This window comes from Penicillium soppii (assembly GCF_028829465.1).
Source record: "Penicillium soppii strain IBT 18220 chromosome Unknown utg000001l, whole genome shotgun sequence".
NCBI classification, from domain to species: Eukaryota; Fungi; Ascomycota; class Eurotiomycetes; order Eurotiales; family Aspergillaceae; genus Penicillium; species Penicillium soppii.
The window spans coordinates 2,530,490-2,555,678 of NW_026643231.1; the positions used below are offsets into that span (position 1 = coordinate 2,530,490).

At 46.2% G+C, this 25,189-nt stretch overlaps 11 protein-coding genes across 11 annotated transcripts; 6 read left to right on the forward strand and 5 right to left on the reverse strand.

Moving 5' to 3' along the window:
* Nucleotides 1–1,248: 1,248 nt before the first annotated feature.
* Nucleotides 1,249–2,596, reverse strand: N7529_000956 (uncharacterized protein; the record flags this gene model as incomplete). The annotated part of the gene is made up of 2 exons (XM_057236487.1): nucleotides 1,249–2,403; nucleotides 2,465–2,596. The coding sequence occupies 2 exons, from the start codon at nucleotides 2,594–2,596 to the stop codon at nucleotides 1,249–1,251; spliced, it is 1,287 nt and encodes a 428-aa protein (XP_057103290.1).
* Nucleotides 2,597–5,054: 2,458 nt separating this feature from the next.
* N7529_000957 (sulfite oxidase) lies at nucleotides 5,055–6,997 on the reverse strand (the record flags this gene model as incomplete). Its single annotated transcript, XM_057236488.1, has 3 exons — nucleotides 5,055–6,528; nucleotides 6,599–6,846; nucleotides 6,995–6,997. 3 exons carry the CDS (start codon nucleotides 6,995–6,997, stop codon nucleotides 5,055–5,057), a joined length of 1,725 nt encoding a protein of 574 aa, XP_057103291.1.
* Nucleotides 6,998–11,317: 4,320 nt separating this feature from the next.
* N7529_000958 (catalase) lies at nucleotides 11,318–13,398 on the forward strand (the record flags this gene model as incomplete). The annotated part of the gene is made up of 11 exons (XM_057236489.1): nucleotides 11,318–11,351; nucleotides 11,403–11,532; nucleotides 11,604–11,627; nucleotides 11,678–11,888; nucleotides 11,954–12,046; nucleotides 12,099–12,106; nucleotides 12,160–12,283; nucleotides 12,337–12,624; nucleotides 12,677–12,761; nucleotides 12,831–13,250; nucleotides 13,322–13,398. The coding sequence occupies 11 exons, from the start codon at nucleotides 11,318–11,320 to the stop codon at nucleotides 13,396–13,398; spliced, it is 1,494 nt and encodes a 497-aa protein (XP_057103292.1).
* Nucleotides 13,399–15,197: 1,799 nt separating this feature from the next.
* On the forward strand, nucleotides 15,198–15,920 carry N7529_000959 (uncharacterized protein; the record flags this gene model as incomplete). Its single annotated transcript, XM_057236490.1, has 1 exon — nucleotides 15,198–15,920. The coding sequence occupies one exon, from the start codon at nucleotides 15,198–15,200 to the stop codon at nucleotides 15,918–15,920; it is 723 nt and encodes a 240-aa protein (XP_057103293.1).
* Nucleotides 15,921–16,518: 598 nt separating this feature from the next.
* On the reverse strand, nucleotides 16,519–17,007 carry N7529_000960 (uncharacterized protein; the record flags this gene model as incomplete). Its single annotated transcript, XM_057236491.1, has 1 exon — nucleotides 16,519–17,007. One exon carries the CDS (start codon nucleotides 17,005–17,007, stop codon nucleotides 16,519–16,521), a length of 489 nt encoding a protein of 162 aa, XP_057103294.1.
* Nucleotides 17,008–17,249: 242 nt separating this feature from the next.
* On the forward strand, nucleotides 17,250–17,823 carry N7529_000961 (glycoside hydrolase family 18 protein; the record flags this gene model as incomplete). Its single annotated transcript, XM_057236492.1, has 3 exons — nucleotides 17,250–17,325; nucleotides 17,359–17,672; nucleotides 17,725–17,823. 3 exons carry the CDS (start codon nucleotides 17,250–17,252, stop codon nucleotides 17,821–17,823), a joined length of 489 nt encoding a protein of 162 aa, XP_057103295.1.
* A 1,378-nt stretch (nucleotides 17,824–19,201) lies between these two features.
* On the reverse strand, nucleotides 19,202–19,886 carry N7529_000962 (kinase-like protein; the record flags this gene model as incomplete). The annotated part of the gene is made up of 2 exons (XM_057236493.1): nucleotides 19,202–19,574; nucleotides 19,642–19,886. 2 exons carry the CDS (start codon nucleotides 19,884–19,886, stop codon nucleotides 19,202–19,204), a joined length of 618 nt encoding a protein of 205 aa, XP_057103296.1.
* Nucleotides 19,887–20,759: 873 nt separating this feature from the next.
* Nucleotides 20,760–21,222, forward strand: N7529_000963 (uncharacterized protein; the record flags this gene model as incomplete). The annotated part of the gene is made up of 3 exons (XM_057236494.1): nucleotides 20,760–20,898; nucleotides 20,939–20,966; nucleotides 21,027–21,222. The coding sequence occupies 3 exons, from the start codon at nucleotides 20,760–20,762 to the stop codon at nucleotides 21,220–21,222; spliced, it is 363 nt and encodes a 120-aa protein (XP_057103297.1).
* A 290-nt stretch (nucleotides 21,223–21,512) lies between these two features.
* N7529_000964 (uncharacterized protein) lies at nucleotides 21,513–21,939 on the forward strand (the record flags this gene model as incomplete). Its single annotated transcript, XM_057236495.1, has 2 exons — nucleotides 21,513–21,576; nucleotides 21,641–21,939. The coding sequence occupies 2 exons, from the start codon at nucleotides 21,513–21,515 to the stop codon at nucleotides 21,937–21,939; spliced, it is 363 nt and encodes a 120-aa protein (XP_057103298.1).
* Nucleotides 21,940–23,068: 1,129 nt separating this feature from the next.
* Nucleotides 23,069–24,021, forward strand: N7529_000965 (phosphotransferase enzyme family protein; the record flags this gene model as incomplete). Its single annotated transcript, XM_057236496.1, has 2 exons — nucleotides 23,069–23,537; nucleotides 23,594–24,021. 2 exons carry the CDS (start codon nucleotides 23,069–23,071, stop codon nucleotides 24,019–24,021), a joined length of 897 nt encoding a protein of 298 aa, XP_057103299.1.
* Nucleotides 24,022–24,432: 411 nt separating this feature from the next.
* N7529_000966 (uncharacterized protein) lies at nucleotides 24,433–25,011 on the reverse strand (the record flags this gene model as incomplete). Its single annotated transcript, XM_057236497.1, has 2 exons — nucleotides 24,433–24,585; nucleotides 24,661–25,011. The coding sequence occupies 2 exons, from the start codon at nucleotides 25,009–25,011 to the stop codon at nucleotides 24,433–24,435; spliced, it is 504 nt and encodes a 167-aa protein (XP_057103300.1).
* Between the last annotated feature and the right edge of the window lie 178 nt (nucleotides 25,012–25,189).

A 25,189-nucleotide genomic window follows, 5' to 3' on the forward strand; every position in this document is an offset into this window, starting at 1 on the left:
GTTTGCGTGTGTTCATGCTGCAAGAAAAGTGAAGTTCAAATGGTGTTCTAATACGAATCCAAGACCCCATACTCACCTAGGGAGAGGGGTTGCGAATGGTGCTTAAAACGCAGACTAGAGGCCACTCTGTACCATTCGATTCAAAATCTTGTTATTCGTTTTCCCTTGGGGTATCAGCATATAGAAAAAGATGGGGAAGAATAACAATGGAATGTACATTAACGAGAATTCTAAATTTTTGAGCCGGGATCGATAAGGTGGTATGTGGCGCAGGGCTGGACATGAGTAATTAGTTACGTTCTCATCTAGGTATATCATCTAATCTGATTGGGGAGAAGCTTCATTTTCTATCATCTTCCTTCTCACGTACCCAATGACCGCCCTTGGGCCTTGTTTCTTTATCAGCCGCGCACCCTCGATCACTATCCCCTTATTCACAGCCTTGAGCTTATCGTATACTGTCAAACTCCGCGCCTATCGTAGCTATTATAGGTTCCATCTCCGCACACGTGCGACTGAGAGAACTCACGAGAGCCTACGGTTGCTATGGTTTCCATATCGTCGTGATCCTGCGGACAGTTCTTATCTGACCTGACGAGTTCCACGCCAACTTCCACGCCTGTGATGCAGATGCCTGGATGGCATAGTGGGATCGTGTCTGGAGTGCACTAGGCGGCCATGATGCCGGCGACACGGGTAACGCTGAAACGTAACGTCGCCTTTGGGAGTATTTGGGCCTTTTGCGAGAAGTTCCCAGGGCCGGGAGTTCGAGAAGGAGACTGAGTAGGTAGCAGTGGTGAGTCGTTTTATCTCTGATTTTTCGGTAGTTTTGGTCATGCGGGCGGTGTGGGAGTAAGATGTAGGAGGTCAGGATTAGATGTCGTAGGGAGAGTTCGAGTTTGTGTTTTGTTGCCATTGTGCGATACTGGGCCTATGGCACCGGTGCCAGTGTGCTTGCTGTGATAGAGACAAACTTGGTACGAACCCTACGTAAAGAGAAGTGTGTGGGAAATACTTGACCAGGGAGAGAAAGTATAGCGTTGATCGGCCCGAGAGCCGGTAATGGCCGTGATGGGACCGGTATACTATCTATTAGGTTATCAGCCTAAATCCCAGAAGATCACGCCCGAAACACGATTTTATAAGTACGTAAAACCAAATATCCCGATGTCAATTAGTATTTTTCATCCAGGTGCATGAAAAATATACAGGTCATATATCATCCAATCATAACAAGAAAAAGCATGCCTACCCCCCAATGAGAATCATGGGACGGTTCTTCATTTCCTTCAGCTCATCCATGCCAGCATGTTTCGCCTTCTTGCGCTTCACGGCCATGCCGATGATATCCAGGACTCCACGCTCTCGTTCGCTAGCTAGACCCTCATTGTCACCGAGACGGGCAGCGGTCTGCACAGTCTGCTGGAGACCTAGTCTTTCTAAGGCTTCCTCGTCGATAGGCAGCCCATGATTTTCCTTCCGGATGATATCTCGCAGCGAAACCTCAGAACTGCCAAAGAGACATACTTTCAAATTGCCGTCACTCGTGATTCTGAGCCGGTTGCAGGTGCCGCAGAAATTGTGGGTCATGCTGGTAATGAATCCAATATGGCCCTTAAATCCAGGTACTTGATATGTCTTGCTAGTATCATTTTTGTGATCGTCAAGCTTCACCAATGTCGGATATTTCTCTCGGATCACCGCTAGCATCTCCCGATACGTGAACATCTTGCCCCTATTCCACTTATTCCCATCGAAGGGCATATACTCAATAAAGCGCACCTCGATAGGCTTCTCACGACACATCTCGACAAATGGTATGATCTCGCGATCGTTCAAGCCGCGCATCACAACGCAATTGATCTTCAGCTTGATACTAGCGCCGGTCTGGTTCATTTCCAGTATACGACCTATGCTCTTCATCACTGCCTCAAATCCACTCCGTCGGGTCATGAGCTGAAACTGGAATGGATCTAGAGTGTCTAGACTCAGATTCACGCCTGTTAGACCTGCTTCTACCATCTGGTCTAGCTTTCGGTGTAGTGAAATCCCGTTTGTGGTGAGGCAAAGCTCTCGTAGCCCGTCTTGCCGTAGTTTGCCAATTTCTTGCATCAAGGGGACAATGTCCTTCCGTACGGTTGGCTCCCCGCCCGTCAGACGGATCTTTGTAACGCCCTGAGAGACGAAGAGTGATGATAAGTAAACAATTTCTGGTGAGGTCAACAGCTGGGGCTGTGGCGACAGGTCTATCCCTTCCTCGGGCATGCAGTACAGACACCGCAGATTACACCGTTCCGTTACGCTGATCCGTAGATAATCATGTTGACGGTGAAATTTGTCCGTGAGAAACTCAGAAATCGGTCTCACGGTTCGTTCGTCAAAGGTTCGCTGATGCCGAGGTGTCTATAGAGGGGACATGGTCAGGTTATGTGATTACCAGGGGTCCCAGATGGGATGGACGCACGTAAGATATTTCCCTGGGTGCTCCCAGACACCGTCTCCCTACCCCAGAATCTATGAAAGTGCCTTGAGTGCGAAAGTTCTGAGATAGCTGGAGCAGGGATGCTGTTCGCCTTGCGAGTTGTCGCTGAGCCATGATTCAAATAAACATTGCTTTATCTCGAGGGGGGATGAGATGGTTTACTGATAGAAGTGTGAATAATTTTACCCCACAGTTCCTCGAACTAGCGGTCCGAGCGCAAAGCCAACGCATCATGCATTCCTTACCCCAATCGGACGTCAATGCTACCTTCCATTCCTGTACTGGAAAAATCAATCAATATCCAATGATGGGCAGGGTTTTACTCAGAAGTTAAGCAAAATTGGCCAAAAATCGTAACTAGGGCTGTATCGATACCAAGGGATCGACTAATCAGTCGAACCAAAAACGATACGTCCCCACCATCCTTTAGTGTCCGCCGACAAAAAGCCGTAGCTTAATGTAGAATCTCTGCGGTGAATTCCTATTCGAGGGGGGACCCCCACGGTTCTGCCAACGGCCCTATATTTTATTATAAGAGAATAAACGGTTTCCATATCGATGACAAATAAGAATAACAAGAAACTAAGTGCCCACCAGCATAACCACAGTTATAAGTATCGGATTATTTTTATGACTACAATCTTGCGGCCATGGGAGTGGTTTAATACTATCATCTGGAGTATATTACACGGTATAATAGCGAATTTTGTTATGTGGACATGTTAGTGTGATATAAGTGATTGAATCAGAGAGTGTCTTCACTTCCGGATAAAAGCATGGGATATCGCACTGGCAGCATGTCCCCCTTCTTTTCCCTCTCTAACGCTTATATTTGATCAATATACTCTCTATTTTTTTTTTTTAATTCTAGACTTGTGTCAGTAGGATAGGAAATGCCCCAAACTATTGACGTAAAGGCGACTGGTTTTAAACGGCGCTGTATGTAACAGTTTCGCCAATTGTCGTGTTGAAGAAGCCCTTCAAAATCGACATATCCTGGAAGAAGACCTGAGTATTTCGCGAGAAACTCATGATAAGGAACCTGGCCAAAAAAAAGGATTTCATATTTGGATAGTTGGAATGTCTCAATATTGATCGTTCGATCGTTCGTGAAGGTATGCCAAATTACAAGGAATGATCAACAGCAGATATTCGGCCATCCTCGGCACTGATTTCGCTTTTCATCGCGGCTCCTACTGAAAAATTGTTCGGGCTTAGTTTTCGTTCAGTTACGCTTACATCTGTCATCGGTCTTAAAGATTAGTTGAAGCCAAACGAACCCCCGGAGCCCCCGACCCCGAGCCAACCTTTCCCTCTCCTAACGCTTGGGATATTGTGAAGCAAAAGCACTGACTGGTATTCTGTGCCTTCTGCTAACGGTTGTATGCAGGTTTAAGATTTTTAGTTCACTAATAAATGCCTGCGGCATCGAGCGCAGCGGACTTTAATATATCGTTTCGGTTCGCTAGGAATGTTATTATGATGGTAGCTAGTGAACAGTAAGGAGCTTAATTCTGAAGAAATACTCTGCAACTAGTGAGTCTCCGAAAATAGAAGATGTGATCCTTGTTCTTCTAATTAAGCCGTTTCCCCTCAGATGGCTTTAGAAGTGTCAAGTGCAAGGTACTCGAACTCAAGTTTCAACCCTGATTTTGAGTTACTGGCCACATTCTTTGAGCTGTTTCTCGGAATTCCACAGAAACCTAAATTCTGTATGGAATTCAATCCTCCGACTCTCATTACACTCAGCACGTAGGTTTATGTAAGCATAATTTATATTCTCAAGCTTGTCCAGATCAAGAGCCACGGTGTCGGAAAAATTATGGTATTATGACTATTCCCTAGAAACAGCGCTGGACTTCGAAAGATGATTTGTTTCTGCCCTCTCCTGGGAAATATATACTCTCTTGTCGCTCTTACATTATTTCTTTTAAGTTAGTTTGCTGGTAGCTCGCTCCGATTCCTGCCAAATGCAACAGTATTGGAAATTAAGTGATGTCCACACGATAACGGTTATGAAAATCTTGTGGACTAACATACTTTTATCCAGATGAATGCATCAAATTTACCATTAGAAAATGCACCCGACTTTACAATATCTACCTCATGTCTTATTGCTTTGGTTTTGAGAAAGAGTGTGTCGTGGACCAAGCTTCAAACTCGACCACGAACCAGAGTTCGATTATCAAGTTTTCATACCTGAATCCGCTCGGGGTGGGTTTTGTTGGGCTATCGGTTCTTCTCCGCCTAATGTACTTTGGTCCGCTAAGTGAGTTGTTTTCAAATGGGTCACATGGTCTGTTAATGAGAGAGGCCATTTAAATAACATAAATGATAGACAAAAAAGGTTCATCAACTTTGTTCGCACGAAAAGGACTTCGAATCAGCTCAGATCTTCCGGATCAACCCATTTACAACTGCTCGAGTTGATGTACCCCAAAACAAGCCCTGGTAGAAGAGGCCCGTGTTTGGCCCAGGATAAATTTTCTTTGCGATCAGGGAGCTTTGTGAATTTTGCGTTTGGGACACGTTTAGAGTAGGGGCTTGTCTGGGTCGAAAAGAAAAGGAAAAATCATTCGTCGACATCGCGAGGGTGGGCTTCCTGGTACTTTTGAATTTCCCGGTCAGTAATGCCTGGAACAGCGTCGTATCTGGTTAGAGGAGCCAGTGGAATGTCATGTTCTTTGAACTGCGCCAACTTTTGTTGCGTGAGCTTGTGCGTTTTGTTGACGCTGTAGATCTTGATACGGTGTGCTGAGGATGTGACATGCAGACCCCAGTTCCAGGCTGCTCGCACATTAAGTGGTTGGGTATTCAAAGAATTGTCCCAACACCTGCACACAATCTCAATCCAACCTTCCACATCACAAGGAAGTTCTATCTCCCATGTCCTCCAAGTCCATTTGCCCTTCTTCGATAGTTTCTCTTCTGGAACAGCGTACCAGTTAAAGCCCCCATCCGCTGACAGTTCCACACGTTCTGGCCAACGACCGCCACCAGAGTAAGCCCAACCCTTGCAATGGATCTTGCCGCTGTGCATAATAACTTGGTTCTGCCAAGGAGACATAATAGCAGAGCTTACAGGCATCTCCTGGATCTGGATTCCGTCCATAGGGCGCTGGTTATACTTACCCATCTGTTGGTTGAAGTACAGATACTCCCTGCTTTGTACAGGTGCCAGGGATGGACTCTTAATGGCCTTGATGCGATATAGCCATTTCACACTGCGAGCTCCAATATATCCCATCACGACCACTCGCAATGGGAATCCGTGGATCTTAGGAAGTGGTTCACCATTCATTTCCCACGCAAGAATAACCTCATTGCTCTTGACCTTGGACCATGGGACACTAACAACGTAGTTTCCAACATTAAGGTCTTTCACATATGTTTCAACACCGTACAATTCAAGGTGTTTGGCGTTGTTGGTGAGCCCTCCACAATCTTTGATTAACTTTTTGAGACTTATGCCTTTGTATCTCGCAGTACCTATGGCACCTTCGGCCCATGGAGCCTGGGGAACTTCATCACCTTGGCCAGCGTACATAGAGATCTGCTCAATGCGACGAGTTCCTGAGCATTGCATCGTAATGGTCTTCTCCATCTGTGGGAAGACTGACTCGTCCATCAGATCTTTCATAGTATATGTTTTGGGCGACTTGACAAAACCATCGAGTTTTAAATCGAACTTTTTCTCGTCGATGAGGGGGATACCGCCGTGGTTACGCACAAAGTGAAGTGAGTTCGGAGTAATAACCTTGTCTGTAACCAATCGTTTCGGTGGCTCTCCGTTGTACGGGAATTGCAGCAGATGCAACATTTCGGGATGTTTCTCTTTCAGAACGGTTTTCCAAGAATCATCGGCGACTTTAGTTAACTCCCCACCTAGTGCGGCGTGCCATGACTTGAAGTCATCGCCGGGCAACACGGGGTTGGTGGGAGGTATGGGTCCCCATTGAAAGTCAGGACAGGGCGCAAAAGTTTGCGACGTCAAAATTTCATGTGCTTTGGCTTTCTTTTCGGGGTAATCCTCCCACTCAACGTAGCTGGTAGGTCACACAACTGATTAGTCGAGCTGCTTGTAACCATACATTGTCATCTCAATAAAAACCGTACCCTGTCCAGCCCGGCTTTTCACGGGCAAAGAGTTTACTTCGGTCACCAATAGCGCGGATGGCTTTTTCATTTTTTGCGACTGGGGTTTCCGCGGGCGGAGCGACGAAGAAAACTGATTTGCCACTTTGATCAATGATGGGAAGTTTGTGGGCAGCGAGACCTTGCTCAACCTTCCACTCATCGGGGCGGTTATTGATCGGTTTTGTATACTTTGTTCGAGTCTCCATAGTGGAACGATTTGGGGTAGACTTGTGGAATTAAACAATGGGTACTTCTTTACAGAAAGGATGTCGAGAGATGTGGTCTGTGCCGGATTTTATACCTGGCAGATTACGGGGCCCGCAGACCGACACTTAACCCCTTGTTTGGAATTTATGTCTAGGTGCCCAATCTAACCATTTGTGGTTAATGTCATACTTGGTAAGTAAATACTTAAATCAAGGTTTGTGTACAATTACATGTGGCGGATACTACGTCCTATGTCACAAGAGATAAGGTAACTTGAGTAGTTATTCAAAGTAAACGAGAAATTACAATCTTACAACTGGTTCGTGTTTGTTACAGAGCCATGTTGTTTATGTTACTCGAGGAATATGAGGTCGGTTTACACGTCAATTGTCTGAATAAAATGACTGGTGGGAAAATGATACATTACTGTATGCATAAAATACCCCCCGACCCAGGTTAGCAAAATCCAAAGGAGTATAGAGGTGATCAAATCGAGTGGTTGACATCATGACTTCTGAGGCGCATCCGGAAACTTTACTTCGGCAGAGATACGACGCCACCTATTCAATTAAATAACCAGAGCAATAATACGCCTTCCGCAGTCTTCCTTAAATGGTAGTACTACCCAATTCGTGATAGCCAATTATCTGGAATGCAGTCCACGTAATTGCGAACATATGACGCTGGAAGACTTTCAGATGTCGCGGAGAGACGAAAATAACTTTAGACATCGAGTTAATAATGATCTCTCCATCAATCAATCGGTGATCTATCTAGGATGAAATGGGCGGTCTAGATTGTAATTTTTTTAATTGTTAACTTACCCAATGGATTCTTCGCGTGCATAGTAGGTAGTACACGTGGTGTGAGCATCTGCACCCGAGTGGTCATATAGGGTGACTCTATTCTCTTGGGACGCCCAGATGCACCTGTTCAATTCAACTGAGTCACTAATATGGATTGAATCGTTGGGAATACCCGACGTTGACTACATTATTATCGCGAGAGCAGAAAGGGTTGCGGATATGGGAGGGCCGAAATCATAACTTGATAAGTGGGGTAGACATGTACGGGCTACGGTGGCGTGAATTGAGACTTTATTTAACGCAAAGTTCATTGAGGAGAATGTCGTTCGCCATGTAAGGACCCACCAGGTCAGACTTACAGGAAATACACAACTAATGAAAAAAGGGGTTAGGCGCGCCCTACATACCCCTTACCGAATCATCTACATCTGCATCATCGGGCATGACCGTTCGATCCGTATCTAGTCCTCTGCAGTCATGGTTTTGTACAAGACCCAGTCTAATCTCGTCAGGCCCGGTTCGGCACTTCGCAACACTTTTCGTGGTTCGACGCTAAGCAATGCGTGTAGTAGTCACTGAACTAGTTAACGTATTTAACCACCGAGCCGCCATAACCCCCGAGTCGCCACATAATCTAAAACATGTCCATGAATTAGCACTTAATTAATTCAACCATCCACTATGCCACCAATTCGCCCCCAAACCTCTCGAAATTCAGTAGAGCAGGAGGGTAGGATCTTATTAGCAATACAAGCTCTTAAGAAACAAGATATCGCTACTGTTTCTCTCGCTGCTCGCACTTTCAATGTACCACGTTCCACTTTACGCGATCGTATCTCCGGCCGCACCGAGCGAAGAATTGTACGCGCAAATTCACATAAACTCACAGAGATTGAAGAAGATTCCCTTCAAAATTGGATACTCTCTATGGATGCTCGCGGATCAGCCCCTCGGCCTTCTGCAGTTCGAGAAATGGCGAATCTTTTACTCGAATCACGCGGAATAACCCCGGCTCCTTCGGTCGGTGAGAATTGGGTTACAAAGTATGTGAAAAGGCATCCCGAATTATCGAGTAGATTCTCGAGGCGCTATAATTATGAGCGTGCAAAATGCGAAGATCCAAAAATCATCGGGGAGTGGTTTACTCTCGTCCAACAAACTATTATCCAATATGGGATCAACCCCGACGACGTTTATAACTTCGACGAGACTGGTTTCGCGATGGGATTAACGTCAACCGCGAGGGTTATTACAAGGAGTGAATACTATGGTCGGCGATCGCTTCTACAGCCTGGAAATCGCGAGTGGGTAACTACGATTGAGTGTATAAATGCTTCGGGATGGGTACTTCCTCCGACTGTGATTTTTAAAGGTAGAATCTATATTGAGGGATGGTTCGATAACCTTCCCGATGACTGGCGATTTGAGATTAGTCCGAATGGATGGACGTCTGATGAAATTGGACTTCGATGGCTTAAAAAGCTTTTCATTCCATCGACTTCTTTAAGGGTAAAGGGTCGATATCGACTTTTAATACTCGATGGCCACGGAAGTCATTTAACCCCGAACTTCGATAAGATCTGCGAAGAAAACGACATTATCCCAATCTGCATGCCTCCGCACTCATCCCACCTTTTACAGCCGCTCGATATTGGTTGTTTTGCGGTGCTAAAACGTTCGTACGGTCGGCTTGTTGAAACCAAAATGCGGAATGGGAGTAACCATATCGACAAACTTGATTTCCTCGAAGCCTACCCTTCCGCCCGCTCCGAGACATTCAAATCCGATACTATTATCAATAGCTTCGGAGCAGCTGGTCTAGTACCTTTTTCACCTGATCGAGTAATTACAAAGCTCAGTATTCGCCTTCGAACCCCGACCCCCCTCTCAAGTCAAGAGAGCGAGTGGGAACCAAAAACGCCTTCGAACTGTACACAATTACTAAAGCAGGCTACATCAATCAAAGCATTGCTTCATACGAGATCCCGGAGTCCTCCGAGCCCACTTAATAATGCGATAAACCATGTTCTAAAGGCCTGCCAAATTCAGATGCAATCGAGTGCTTTTCTGGAGAAAGAAGTACGCGGGTTACGAGCCGAAAACGAGAAAAAGAAGCAGAAGCGGACTAGTTCTCGAAGGTATATACCCTCGGCCGAGGGCCTCTCAGTTTTAGATACCTCAACATTAAATATGCAGGCAGAGGGAGTAATTGAACCACCTCCCCCTGGCCCTCACATAGCGGGGGAACCGGCTATTCGACCGCGGACGCGGCCCCCAGGGGGTGTGGAATATGCAGGTTGCCAGGGCATAGGAGAGAGACATGCCCAGATAGACCATTTCTTAGTTGAATAAAATTGATGGCGTTTTGGTTGAGATAAATGCATTTAAATTCAATGGGTTAGGCTGGGGTGGCGACTCGGGGGTTATGGCGGCTCGGTAGTTAAATACGTTATAGATTAACTTGTTAGTTAGCTCGAGACCTGACTAAGCATAATCGTGACAACCAATACCAATTACCTTTCCCGCGCATTAGGAATCCCTGCTCTTGACCCAGAGGCAAAATATATGCCAAGACCTCCTTGCCCCTCCACACCCAGAAAGTTTCAGCTTTATTAGATACATCCCATGAAGACTATGGAGGGTTTGGCTGCAAAATGGACATCCGGTATCTCGCGAAACGATCCACAAGTCGAGACATGCTTTGTGAATTATATGGTTGCATGGCAGTCGACGAAAGACAGAAGTCGGTTCGCAGACGCTAGGAAACCAGTAGTATGAATACAGAATATCAGCTGCTTAATCAAAACCTTCTGTTGATGGGCCCCGGCATTCTACTATTCCATGCTAATGTATTTGAGCAAAGGTTTGCTTCGAACACTCTAATTTTTCCATAGTAAAAGGCTTGGTTCCCCCAACAGCCAGTGAAGGCCATGAGGTCCCCTAGAAAGGAAAGGTCCAGCCGGACAAGTACTCGCGGTGAGGTGGACCGGCCAGCCATATCCAAGGGTCAACTACCGAGCTGCGCCCCAGGCCCTCATATATTAAATTTAGATTCATAAACCTCACCCAAAACTTCATTAAATTAATTCAATCGGGTCCGATGGTAAATATCAAAATTTCAACTGGCATGAGGACCATGATGACCGTCAAGAAACGCTGCCCGGCAAGTTCCTCGAGTTATTTACCCTCACAGCATTTTCTCCTCAGCGTCGGGCCCGGGGAATTATGAAGCGTAGATTGTGCTATCCAAACGCACACAAAAATGCCAAGCCCCAGCAAGTTCAAGCCTTCAAGAGTGGTGGGTCCACGGATCCGGGGCGGTGATCTGCACTAACCAGATCTGGTATTGGTAGTCGACCAATAATATACTGGAGAGCTGTTGCTTACGGATGTAGTAGTCTGGTCCTTCTTACGTCAACTTCGACACCATCACAGCATTCGTGAGTCAACCCCATGTATGACGAATGAGGTGCCATTGGCCGTGGATAAACTTTGAGGCCATAATCCAATGAGTGTAAGCGTAATACTAAAAGCGAGTTCAAAATTATCTCAAATCAAGAGGCGAGCTATCCCAGAGTTAAGTCTATATAAACTGCATGTCTCAGAACGAGCCCAATCCAGTAGACGCACACACACTTTTTCTGTCTTATCTGATCTACCACCGTTACCTCAATTGTCATTCAGCATGGGCGACGACAAATATTACACATTGGCCGAAGGTACAAGACCTTTCCAATCCTAGCTTTGTGCTGATGTCTGACTCTTTGTAGGCTGCCCCTTCGCAAGCAACAGCACGGCTGTTATGATGCGGGATAGACAGGGTGGCGGGCTCGGATTGCTTCAGGATACTCAGCTCATTGAGACCTTGGCTCACTTCTCTCGCGAGAGAATCCCGGAGCGGTAAGTATTTTGTCCAATTGATCGGTTATCTTGAGGTCCCTATAGTATACTGACATTGGAAATTTAAATAGAGTCGTCCATGCCAAAGCTGTTGGGTAAGCTGTTCAGGCTCCACCGAAAGATTTCTCCGATTGATAATATGTAGATCTTATGGCGAGTTCGAAGCCACCCGCGATTGCTCCGACTTTACCAGCGCCAGCTTTCTCAACAAGGCCGGAAAGAAAACTCCGGTGCTTCAGCGCGTGTCCACGGTCGGACCCGAGTCAGGATCCGCTGATACCTCCCGCGATGTGCACGGATGGTCAATGAAGCTCTACACAGATGAGGGAAATCTCGACTGGGTGTTCAACAATACCGTATGCTCAGTCGCTGTCTTGGTAATGTTTTTAATGATTGATTCTAACTTTTATTACCACCTCAGCCCGTTTTTTTCATTCGCGATCCAATCAAGTTTCCGTCAATGAACCGATCCCACAAGCGGCACCCCCAAACACATCTTCCTGACGCAAGCATGGTAAGTCCTCCTGCTTTTGACTGGTGATAAGCTAATCTAATGGAAACCGCAGTTCTGGGAGTATGTATCTTTCTCGCCCTTCAATTAGTAAATAAAACTCTAATCCAGTTTAGTTTCCACGTCGGCAACCCTGAAGGCATACATCAACTTATGGTTCTATTCAGCGACCGCGGCACTCCAAAATCTGTTCGCTATATGAATTCATATAGTGGACATACATACAAGTTCACCAAGGCGGTAAGAGATAACGACCATATGCCAAAAGACTTTCTCACTAAGGTTATGACTAGGATGGCTCGTTTAAATATGCCAAAATCCACGTCAAAACACAGCAAGGAATACAGAATTTCAGCAGCGAAGAATCTACCAAGATTGCCGGAGAGAATCCTGACTATATGATCCAGGACATGTTTGAGGCTATCGAGAGAGGCGACTATCCTGTTTGGAATGTCTACGTCCAACTGATGAGCCCCGAAGAGGCTGAGAAATACGAATGGAATATTTTTGATATGACCAAGGTTTGGTCGCATAAGGATTTCCCTTTACAGCAGATTGGTCGTCTGACGATGAACCGCAATGTACGTCGCAACCGTTCTCCAGTGTTCAGTTGCAGTAGCTGAATACGAACAGCCACGAAACTATTTCGCAGATATTGAACAAGCCGCATTTTCACCATCGACAATGGTTCCAGGATTCGCTGCGTCCGCTGATCCCGGTAAATGGAGAGAGCCTCTCAATTACTTCTACGGTTCCCCGAGGCTAACTTGTGGCTAAGTGCTACAAGCACGACTTTTCGCATACCCCGACGCGGCCCGGTACCGGCTCGGGGTGAACTACCAGCAACTCCCAACCAACGCTGCCAAGGCCCAAGTCTACTGTCCTTTCCAGAGAGACGGAAAGATGCGATTTGATGACAACTATGGCGGGGACCCTAACTACGTCGGCTCCTCGATCAAGCCCACTAATTTCTATCAAGACGTGAAAGGATCAAATCCCGGAGCATTGTCCCAACACACCGATCATGAAAAGTGGGCGGGAGAGGTTTCGGCCTATACGAGCGAGATCACTGACGCAGACTTTGTCCAGCCCGCAGCATTGTGGGGGGTTATTGGTCGGGAGCCTGGTCATCAGGATCGGCTTATTGACAATCTCGCCTCCAGTGTCAAGGGTGTTAAGTACCCCCAATTGCGCAAAGCTGTCTATGGTACGTACTTCATACGGCTGCTACCTTCGAGGGATCTGTCCGCTGCGGTGCAAGGCTAACACTGAATATAGGCCTTTTCAGTCGTGTCAACAAGGACCTCGGGTTGAGGTTGCAAGAGCGTACCGAAGCAGCAATCAAGGCCGCATGAGATCGACCTGCCTCTAGTATTTCTGTTGCGTTACAATACTTGGTTGTGTCTATTGAAGGAAATGCCAATGCGATTGGATTATTTTGATATGTTTCGTATTTTATGGATAAAATTGACAACAGTACACGATGGCTAAATGAATACTTCAAATTTGCTCTTTTCCCCTAACCATCCACCAAACCATTGTTGAAAGGTTAGACAATCGACTACGTCATTATACTCCAGCTCTCCACTCAGCATATCTGCTGTTGACTCTGCGATGGAACTCGAGCACACTGAAGGAGCTACTGCGGTAGGTCTATCAAATAGTGCCACAAGCGAACAGTACATCGACACTGGATTTAGTAACGAAAGCCTCTCGCCGAAAGGAGATTTAAAGAGCGACACTACACCGCTGCTTCAGGATGCCATTAGCAAAATCACCCTTTCGCCGCTTTCGTTCGATCATACATGGGCCATCAGCAGATCTTGGAGAGTTCAGATGCATTGCACGCTGACTATTCATCGGAATCTAACACAGCGCCTACAGATCATTCGACGAGCCTGGAGTATGCCGAAAATGGTACAAGCGGGAAACCTGGAAAGAGGAAGGTTTCACTAAAAGAGACCACCAGCGATAGACTTTCTGTTACCGAGCGGTCTGATACTGCTGGCCGTACTATTGGGACGACGGGCCATTCTATATATGAGGTACCAACTCATAAAAGCCAAACTATGCCAAAGACGTTGGCAGAAACGGCAACCCCTCAAAATAGTCCGCCGATGATACGACCAACATCAGCCACAAAACCCTCAAACCATGAATGGCAAGACATGGCAATCTATGGCAGTAACATATCAGCATGGCTTTCAAAACAGGGAATGGTATTGATACTCAGCAGTGCCCTTGGGGGCAGTATTGCTCTTATCGGGATTTTTGTTCTACACTATTTAATCCTTCGCCACTTGTGTAAGCGCGCTTGGCGATCGACCTCTGTCTTCCAACCGGAAGCCGAAGATTCCCATCTAAAAAGTTACAGGAGGTTGGCTCAGAGAGCGGAAATTTCCCACTTTTCTATGGATACTTGAACAGGGCATCTTTTTTGGCATTGGGTGACCCCGTATTCTCAGCAACGATTTGCAACAACTCTCCAGATATTGATATTGATAGTCCGAGCCAATGGTTCCTTCTGAAAATTCGATTTCCGTAATCAGATTGCACACATGTACTGTAGTGGTAGAAATTTACCTAGCTTGCGATGATGATGACACGAAGCATGGAGAGGCCTTTCACTTCGGCTTTGAGCAAGAATGATCATTGAACTGCGACGTGCACACCACCTGTCCTGACTCAATGGGACTCGACGGATGGCGATGAAGTCGATGATGATGGTGAAGGTGGCGAAGATGGTGAAGATAGAATATTTGGTGAAGGCGAAGTAGTTTGGTTCGGTCATAAATACAGAATGAGAGTTCGCGCTTTTCTAATATTGAATCCGGAATGGAGAGAGCCGTGCTATCCCCATAGGCCAGCTATCTAGCGTGCAAATCCCCTGGTTGGCATAAAGACCATCATGATACTGATTGAACCGAAGCCCGCAACTTTGTCAGTCACCTCAAAAAATTGGCAATTCTCACCGACATTATATTGTAATGTGCTGCCGCACCCCCACGTCGTTGTGTTATCCTGGCATAGCCAATGACTACTTAAGATTGCTACCCCCCTACGTCAGTGGCGGTACATCCAATTACCCACGATCGAGCTCAATTCCAACAATCTACAGCGCGTGTGGAAGATCCGAATCTGTGCCGGCCAGATCATGGCTTCCGGAAATGAATTGATCAGCCAAAGCTACGGCAACGTTCTACAAACAACAACGCCGTCAGATAGGCGGAACCAAATCTCCAATGAATGTTACGTAAGGCGTATGATCGTGTTGGTTTTACTACTTCTACACAACACCCGAGAAGATCGTATTACTACCGTCAAGGATGGAGCTGAGCATTCGGTAAATACAGTGACGGCCACACTGCCCAAAACTCGACATTTACCCATGGGTCATAGAGTGCCTAAGATGACTCTGGTACCTGGTCTCATGGCTCCAACACGGCTTGCACAAGCTTCGCAGCGAAAGTCGGCAAATGGAAAAGCAACAACTCCATTCAAACAAGATCGGCTACCATTAGTAAAGCGGGTGCATACGAATCAAGTTCTGACGAAACTACAAGGCTTCAAGAGACGAGACTGGCCCAAGTTGAAGCGACTGAGTCGAGTTATTCATCGCACTTCAAGGCGAGTTTTGCTCTTCCGTGCACAGCTGTCGGTATTACAATCCGAGCTCGAAGATCGGACATCATCTGGAAACAGTTCGATCAAGACAACCATGTGCAAGCAAAAGCCCACAGAGCTGGAATTTATCCCAGACCGCTTATACCAAGTTGGATTGTTTTTTATCCAGCACTATCTCCAAAAGTGGAATGCAAGGTCGGTTGATGGAAAGCTGGGAGACATTCCGGAGCTGGCTGCATTGTTAATCGACTGATTGCCTTGCCTACCCACGTGATATTGTTTATTCCGCGCCTGTCGTTGTTTTAGGTGGACCTACTCTTCAGGTATAGTTTCCTGGGCTGTGTGAAGATCATATGTCGCCTTTTCTATAGTGATAGATTGCACTATGTTTGAATTATGACGGGTACAATTTATCAGCAATTGTAGATGGTGTCTTGGCGTATACTAATATTCTATTACGTTCCTATTCTTGGCTGGCGACAACACTTGGGATTAAACCGTACGGGTATTGCTAACATCCAAAATGCATCCCATTTTACGCTTTCTGTGCGCTTATCGTATTGCATGGCCCACCAATATATCAATTCAGCAATGCGTAAATCCTTTTCTCCGTAGTTGGTCTTGGTGAGACTACAACGGGGGATTTCATCTCGAGTCCAAGTATCGGACTCGGCGGCCAAGACGAGGGCCTCTTCGCTATGCAGTTGAAATTTCCTTCCGGATATAAACAATGTAAAACGTACTAATTTGCAGTACTTCATTCATGTAGTCAACAACTCTAGCTCCCTCTTTCCGTGTTATGTCCTTTCCCATACTCTTCGGGGGCTTTTGCGGTACCAGCCCGGATATATTCAAAGCTCGCCTTCGTCACTGTTATGCAGATCAGACAGCCTGACAATTTGCTCCTGCACCCATTGGTCTGCACTAGCTGCTGTAGCCGTATCAACCCTCCTTCTCTTGCTCCCAGCGCCCATTTGCGAGGGTGTACTATCGTAGCTAGTTTGCACATCATCCCTAAATTCGGCACGAAGAACCGATAAGGCATTGTTCAGGTAGTGCGAGTAGCAGTTCTCCGGGCGAATGGATCGCCCATCCTCGACAATCCAAACTGTGAAGTGGTGATCAGACAGACCATTCGAAAAGTCAGTCATAAAGGAGTCATCCATTTTTAGAATTAATGTTCTTGTTGTTCCTGCTACGCTGATATGCATGGCGTAAGGCAACGGTGACAGATGAGCGGCTGAAGCAGAAGCCACATTGTCATGAGTCCGGGTTGTTGAGATGGCGAGAGGGCTCGGCCGGAGACTTCCAGGATCTACATCCATGCCGTCTGTTGCCATCACGTTCCCGCCAACATCTGCCCCAGTCAGCTCTTCTCTGCGATCCTGAACTTCGACGTTATCCTCAGTAGGAGGAGGAGGAGGATGACCATGTGTTTGGCCATTGCTATTCCAGAGATAGCCAAAGAACGCCCTGAAAACGGACTGTCGGAGAAAGCCCGCTGTCACGCGAACCGGTGGCTGGCGTTGCTGCAACAACTCTGCCGACAGAGCGAATCGATCTGCCTCGACACTATTTGAGTATGGCTTTCGAACGGCTGCTTTGGCTGCGCGGTGAACTTGAATATCTTTGCCAGCCTCGAGCAAAAGCTGCTTTAAGTAGACAAACAGCCTCTTCCAAAATTGTCCTAGGTATGCCTCTGTACGGCCGAGCTTTCACCGACACCAACGGTCCTGGCCAGCCTTACAACGGTGTTGGTGGTGGTAGCTGGGCAAATGGTGTGTGGGACTACAAGGCTTTGCCTCAGCCCGGCTGTGCGGTCACAAATTTGGACCAGGAAGCTGCTAGCTACTGCTACAATTCGGGCTCACGTTTGTTCATCAGTTATGATACCCCTGAGGTTGCGCGTAAGAAGGGTGAATACATCAAGTCCAAGGGTCTTGGTGGTGGTATGTGGTGGGAGCTCAGTGGTGACAAGCAAGGTGATGACAGTTTGATCACCATGGTATGTTTCATTCATATTCCACATTTGATCATACTAACTTCGAGCTTTGCAGGTGGTAAATACCCTTGGAGGTACTGGAGCTCTAGACAAGAGCGAGAACGAGCTGAGCTACCCTGCCTCCAAGTACGACAACCTGAAGTGTGGTTTCTGACCTTTTCAATCTTCGTGTGTATATATAGGACATACTATCAACAACCCACATGAAGTGGTAATATGTGACTTTGACATTGTGCGGATTATCTGTCGAATTACTAGAACTAGTCAAAAGGCTTCTCTCGCCCTAACTACAAAATTTCATTGGTGCATGCATGAAACGTCAATATGGTAGGCGTTGTATCATGGTGCTCTTAGATCCTGGGGGAAAACATCCAGTTTTAGAGATCAGAATTTGCCTTGCCGCAGCGATATTGTACGAATATTCTAAAGTATTGTACTGTACCTAAGTCCCTAGATTGATATGGACTATTTTTCACCAATACGAGTAAAACAACCGAAGTTCACTAATCTCCGTAGAACTATCCCCATCAAATACCTCAGATTGACGAGTTGCCAGTTTGTTCTATGTTCGTGCAACTTTCGGTCGATTCGAGTAGGGTAGTCGTTCATTTTTTGACTTCCGTAGAAATATACTACACAATGGCAAGCGTGACGTGCCAATGATGTATGACTATACGGCCCCTAGAAATAACCATGCGCTTTTCGATGTCAAATCATCTAAACTCATAAGTTTTGACAAATCCACTCGTCTTGTGCTAGTTCTTTGGCGGAACATCGCATGCCTGGCTCCCACTGTAACATCTTCCTTATCAGGTGCAAAAACTTTAATTTGTCCTCTCCTTCGAGAGTACTTTCTCTCTCCTCTAGCGGGATCCGAGCTCGAAATGGAGTTTCAATAAAAAAGTCACCTAAAAAAGCAGGTGAAATGAGCAGGTTTCGGATTTCACCAGACAGAAGAAGCAATTTTCCTACCTTCGTTAGGGAAGAACTTGCGACTTGACTTCCCTTGGGCGAGCAGACTCGGTGGGGGGGGGCCAAGAAGGCTTATCATCTCGCTGAGATGAGCTCGACTTCGGTAAGTCTGAAACTCTGGGTCGTATCCAGTGAACAGCGACTCGGATTCAAATAGGTCCCAGATCTGTGATTGAGGTCTTAGATGATTGAGGTCTTAGAAAAATCGTACCGGTCTCATCAGACCTATTTTCTTACCATACATCCCACATTCCATATGTCGACACTATAAGTCCATGGAGCTTCCAGAATTACCTCCGGGGCTCGATAGGTATTAGGCTGGATATCTTCGAAATGCTCTATGCCGCCAGGCATAGCAGAGCCAAAGTCGCATAAGACGGGGGCTCCCCATTCCCTAGGCATCCTGAGCTCCCTGGAGAGATAAATTATTCTTCCATCTAGTTCCTTCCTTGGGGAGGGGGTTTCAAGTTCCCTTTTTTCAAAGTCGGTGAAGACTGAATCATCAGCAATGCCGAACATGATGTTGTCGGCTTTAATATCTAACAGCATGATCGTGTCAGTTAAAACAAAAAGTTGATGACGGTATAAGAGCACGAACCAGCATGTACGATTTTGCATTCTGTGTGCAGATAGTCTAGAGCCAAAAATAGGCGCTGAAGCACAAATGCTAGAACTGGTTTCGGTAGTTGCCGTATCGGATTGCGGTGCAAAAATGTCAATACACTCTCCCACAATGGAGGATGCACGAGGCATCTATGTTTGTCTTCAGGGCCATCAACATCAAATGAGTCAAGCAGGGATCTGACAGCACTGCGACCTGGGTGGAATTTTGAGGCCTTCTCTATGCGTTGGTACATCTTAAGCTCGTCATCCAACTGCTGTCCCAAAGATGTGGAGTTAATGAATATTTTAAGGGTAACGTAACGACGACAACTGTAATATAGCGTACTGTGTTTAGTATTGGCCATATCATTGGATACTAGCGTTAGGTGAGTCTCACTTCATGTCCCGCGCAAGCCACGCAGTCGAACTAGCTCCAAATCCTAGCTTTCCTACGACCTGATAACGGTCCTGAAAGACTTGTCCTATTCGAGTAGGATAATAACGTGAAGCAATATAATCTGGGATGGTCTCTTCTTCAATCCTCTGACTATCGTTTATCCGTGTGAAGTTTGGATTGGAGAAATCAAGGGGTCTCCACGACCGTCCAAGCCGAGATAAAGACCGTAGAAGCGATGGAAGCATAGTCTGGAAAATGGATGACAGTTAAGATAACTGATTAATTTAGTGACAAAAGAAGAGAGTCAAGTTGTTCAGCCTTATGTCGTTGGAGATAATGCAGATATTAAATACAAATACCAAATGATAGACGGAGGCGGAGATTACCAGGTCAGGTGATCTGCCTCAAAGACTACACGATTGTTCTAGACTCGCCAGCACGTTCTGCCACACGTTACAAACAAAAACATACTCTATGCTTGGAGGCCCAGAAAGTGAGAGCTATACGATATCTGTTGCTCCGGCGATTTATGAGTGCCTTATAAATTAGGCAACAATTTGTCGACACTATAACTAACTAAGTCAGCCAGTCAATAATATTAATTCCTAAGAGCTCACTACAACTCGAGTAGGCAGTACTAATTAATTACTAAACTAATCACGTCGCCACAAAGTTCCTCCCTTACAGTGTAGGCTCTCCGCATGAAACCCAAGGTGCGACATTCGTGATATTTACCCGCCGAACTTCACGGGCCCAGATGCCTTTCCGTGACCAACAATGCATAAATTACAAATTGGTAACAGCTCGAGCTTTAAATGAAAGATTAAAACTCCCAGCTACTGCAGTCTAGGTGCGTACTAAGTACGGTCTATATTACACATTACTGTGATGCGCCCCGAGCGCACGGGGGAAATGTGTTCAGCGGCAACTGATACAGCTCAGAAAAGCCCCTGAACCGAAAGATGAGGAAAGTGGTTGAAAAATAGCGTAGTGATAGGTTTTCAGTCGACATATAAAACCTCATGCCCTCATTTGGAATCTCATTATCTTGATCGTTACAGAGACCTCTTGACTGATTTTCATTGGCTCCAATCACTAGCAACCCACGAAGTCTTGCCATGTCTCGAGCCTTTTCTACCGCCCGCGAGGCCATTGTGAGATGGTTGGGATTCAACAAAGAATTGCTCCCGCCCAATTTCAAGCAGGCTGCCGAAGTTTATGCAGAGAACGGGGCTGTAAAGGTTCGATATCGAGCTTGTATGGAGGCCTTGCCTTTTACTAATTCTATCACAGAAAGTCGGCAAAATTGACTCTATCGAGATTCTGTAAGCGCTCACGTACATTGGTTCCCATCAATGATTCTTTCATTCACAATTCTCCCGCAGGTATCGTAACGATGGCACGAGTCCTGTCCACCAATCTCACTTCAACCGCAATGACAAGGCGCAGATCATCAGCGCCCGAATCACACCAGCAGACGGAAGCGGAGCTCGAACTCACCACATATATCCGGATGGCACAGGTACCATCAAAAAGGGCGACAGACGCGAATATTCCACGTCTTCCACGCAGGGATCTTAGGTCACAGTTCTTTCGCGTGGAGATTCTCGAAAGGGGCCTCTAGGGCTCGCCTTATGGAATAAGCATTTCAGGCTTGGACATCTTATCATGGCAGTTTCTCCAGTACGACTTGGCAAGAATGGCCGGAAGCAAGCCTGGGGAATACCCTTTCACACTGCACTCAATGCATATCGTTATATTTATCTGGCTCGAAGTGAAACCTTGGAACGGAGTGGAGATACATGGCTTATTGAGATGTTTGTGAATGCGCTAATATGTTGCGCCGGTCTTTGATCAAGACTAGAGCAGTCATGGCAAAGCTATTGCCATACTATTTTATGTATTCTCTTGCGATCAGGTATATCGAGGAGCAAAGTGAGTCTTTCTGGCGAGCATGAGAAGAGAGAACAATCTGCTTATCGCTCCATTGTTATACTAGAATCCTCAAGCCGACGCGACTTGGATATTGCCCAATATCCATGGTGGGAGGAACAGCAGTGTATTCTCGATGCCAATAGCTTTATTTGCGACATCGAAGAATCAGTCAAGGACCAGCCTGAGACCGATGCACTGTTGCTGGAGCGAGGCAAACAAGATTCCTTGCTACACCCGTTTCTGCTTGAGCTTTATGATTTTATCGTTGCGCAGCCATATATGTCAGCTGTGGAAGACTGGCTTCAACGAGAAGTGAAATACGCGGATGAAGTGATCCCAGTTGACGGAGATATGGACCCTTGAGTGTTCTGAATACATTTCCTTGAGATGCTTGTAGGTGAACATACCTCTGACTGTATTACTGTATCGACATGATTTGTCTAGAATGTCAACGAGTTGGTCTAAGGAGAACAGGTTCACCATCGATAAACGTTTTCCCTGTCCGGATCAAATGCATAATGTACATGCTTTCACTTTCAATGTCGGACAAGACAAAGGATATTTTATAATCATGTCAAAACAAGCTATGTAGAAAACGCGAGATTAATCACCCACTGTAATTGTTAGCAGCCGTTTCAGGCCATATCTAGTCCTTCGAATTAGTTTCTCAGTAGGTTCTTTCTGCTTCTCTAACAATCTGGCGACAGAAGCTTTCCCCCCTCGCGCCTGTACTGTCTCATCCTCTCCCTCTCATTTTCATTTGGTTTTCTGGTACATGAGTATCTTACTCAGATGGAAAACGGGTCTGGAATTGGTAACGACATGAAGAATGCAAATTAAAACGCGGGCGACATCCACATTTTCAAGGTCGGAACACTGCGGTGACAGGTAGCATTCTGAAGGCAATACTTCCTGCACGAAGGATTGGTATAAGTTCTGTCTCAGTATGCCCCCATCACGTCCATGTAACACCCTCAAATAGCCAGGACAGGAACCGTAGTCGGTCTTCGTCCTAAAGAGCCGAATACTGAAAATGGCCTGTTGGGAAACAAATGATCTAGCGATGTCCAGGCCCTTTGTCTGACCAACAGGAGCTATATTTCGTACAGTATGCCTCTAATAATCCCATCGTCGTAGTTTTCCAGGAAGACCAAAAAAAAAGGACCGCAAATAAGGCAAATTTTGACCCCAAACCTCTCCAAAGGTAATAAACTGGGTTTTATTTTCTAGCTACGAGACAAAACTAACCAGAACACCAGCAGAAAACAAACGGAAGATGCAGACATTGTATTGAGAGAAGGAAGTCAAACAGAGAGTGAGAAAAACAGTCCTCCGGAAAAAGGTTCTGCCGAAGCCATAGCAGCTGACATAAGTCACTATACCAAGCCGATCTGGGAGGTTCCCATCAGCTCTGTTTCCTCACCCAACAAGTAGTCACATCCAAGGCGCTCACGTATCATTCAGCAAACCCTAAGGAAGTCCCTCGGCCAAAATGTCAAAATTCTCTGCAATCGCAGATAATCTTCCCGATGAGTCGATCCGAGAGATGAACTTTTTCGACTCTTCCTTCTTCAAGGAGCCCAGCAAAAGTCTTCCGACACCGGCGCAAGTGAGAGCTTTGTCGAAAGATATTCACGCGAACCCTCAGCCACAGCCTATAATCTTTGAAGAGCACAAAATCTTCGTCAAATTTGGCCCTTATGTCACGATAGCAGAAGCGCAGTGTCTTTGGATGATCAAACGGGCCTTTGGTGACGAAATTCCAGTCCCCGAAATTTTTGGATGGCGAGTCGACGAGGAGGACTATGTGTTCCTCTATATGGAACTTATTCAAGGACAGACGCTACAGGATGGCTGGAATGGGCTCAATAGCCAGGATAAAAGCTCACTCTGCGATGAATTATGTCAAATAGTCAACCGTTTGCGCCGACTTGAACAAGATCCTACCGATCAGTTTATTGGTATGCCCCAGTCAAAATGGGAATACTCTTATTTGCATCTAATCGGAGTTTCTCAGGTTCCATAAGTCACCAGCAACTCCTGGATTATGTTTTTCAATCATGCCCGAAACCCGGGCCATTCTTAACTATCAAGGATTTCAACGACTGGTTTTCCTACTTGCCGCAATTATGGCTTCCTCCTTCAAAGAAATACAACGACCCCTACAGGCAGTTTTTACCGGACGGTGGAGTCATTAAATTTACCCATGGCGACCTCCACCGAGGGAACATTATTATTTCTTCTAGCAAACCAGCTCGAATCCTTGCTATCGTTGACTGGGAACAAGCGGGATGGTATCCAGACTACTGGGAGTACTGTAAGGCACTCTACACTTGCTGGTACGAGGACGAGTGGCGACGAGACTGGGTCGACAACTTTCTGAGCCCACGCGTGCGAGAATTTGAGGTCTTCGCAGAGTACACAATGGCAATGGGCTCGGTGTGAATTACTTCTACCTGAGAATGAATGCTACTCACTGGTGGGACGAATCAGTATAATCCGCAGAAATTACAAAGCATCTCAAAACGGACACGGAGGAACATAAGTTTTTTGACAGCTATAGAAAGGCCAACGCTCGAGTCCTGTCATGAAATACACTCACGTTGATATTAGCATACCAAGAGTGAGGGGTCAAGCAAGGTCTAGGATCCTCTACACTGAAACAGATAATTTGAGTAATTTAGTGAGATAGGATGTATTGACCAGCTATGACCGTAAACAATCAAAGGCATATGCAACAAAAGAATGTATTTGCTAAGCTGCATCTACTTTCTTCGCTATAAGCCGGCCTTATTCAGTCAACTACATGTACTACTTTGAAAGGCTTCTCCAAAAGGAAGCCCACTTAGGATCAAGTCAACGTCTTCCGGCGGGCTGAAGGCCAATTCCATGGTTTGGGGGATCGCGTTTAGATTGCACAATCTGAATTGCCTCCGCTGCAATGAGACCTTTAGCGACTAAATGACGGACGAATTCCATGGTCCATTCCTGGCATCGTTTATTTGTGGTCTGAAGCAGATAAACAATAAACACGGTTAAAAAACTTAAAATTCAACAAAATAGTAGTCAAATTAAGAGACTTACATCATTGACAGGTGCCATGAAGTTCTGACTGATCCCAGGAGTCGGGACCTGAGACGCAGCAATCTCAATGTTGCCTCTGGGAGTTGAATCTTTGGTCATCGCTGTGTCCACGGAGTCGACGATATTAGACGAATAAACTTGACCAATCGGAAAAGTCTCGTGGCGCTGCTGGGTCATAGCGGGAGAGTAGTTCCGTTTGAACTCGAGAATATAGCCTGCCATGGGTGCACCGACAGCGTGGATCAGAGTCCCTCGTTTGGGATCTGCTGCCGATGGAACAAAAATTGCAAAGTGCGCTCGTTGAGATGAAACGTTGCGAAAAGAAATGAGGTGAATGGTTCTGGTCGCCATGACGTTGTGAGATCCTTGATTTTCTCAGATTGAGAGGACAGAATGAAGATATGGCATGAGGCATAGTAAAAAAGACCAAGAACGAGCAAGGTCCCTCTTATACCTTTCGATCAGAGCATATTTTGGGAATAATTAGGAGTCCCAAGCAACATTAGGCGCTTCGAAGCGGAGCCAGGTA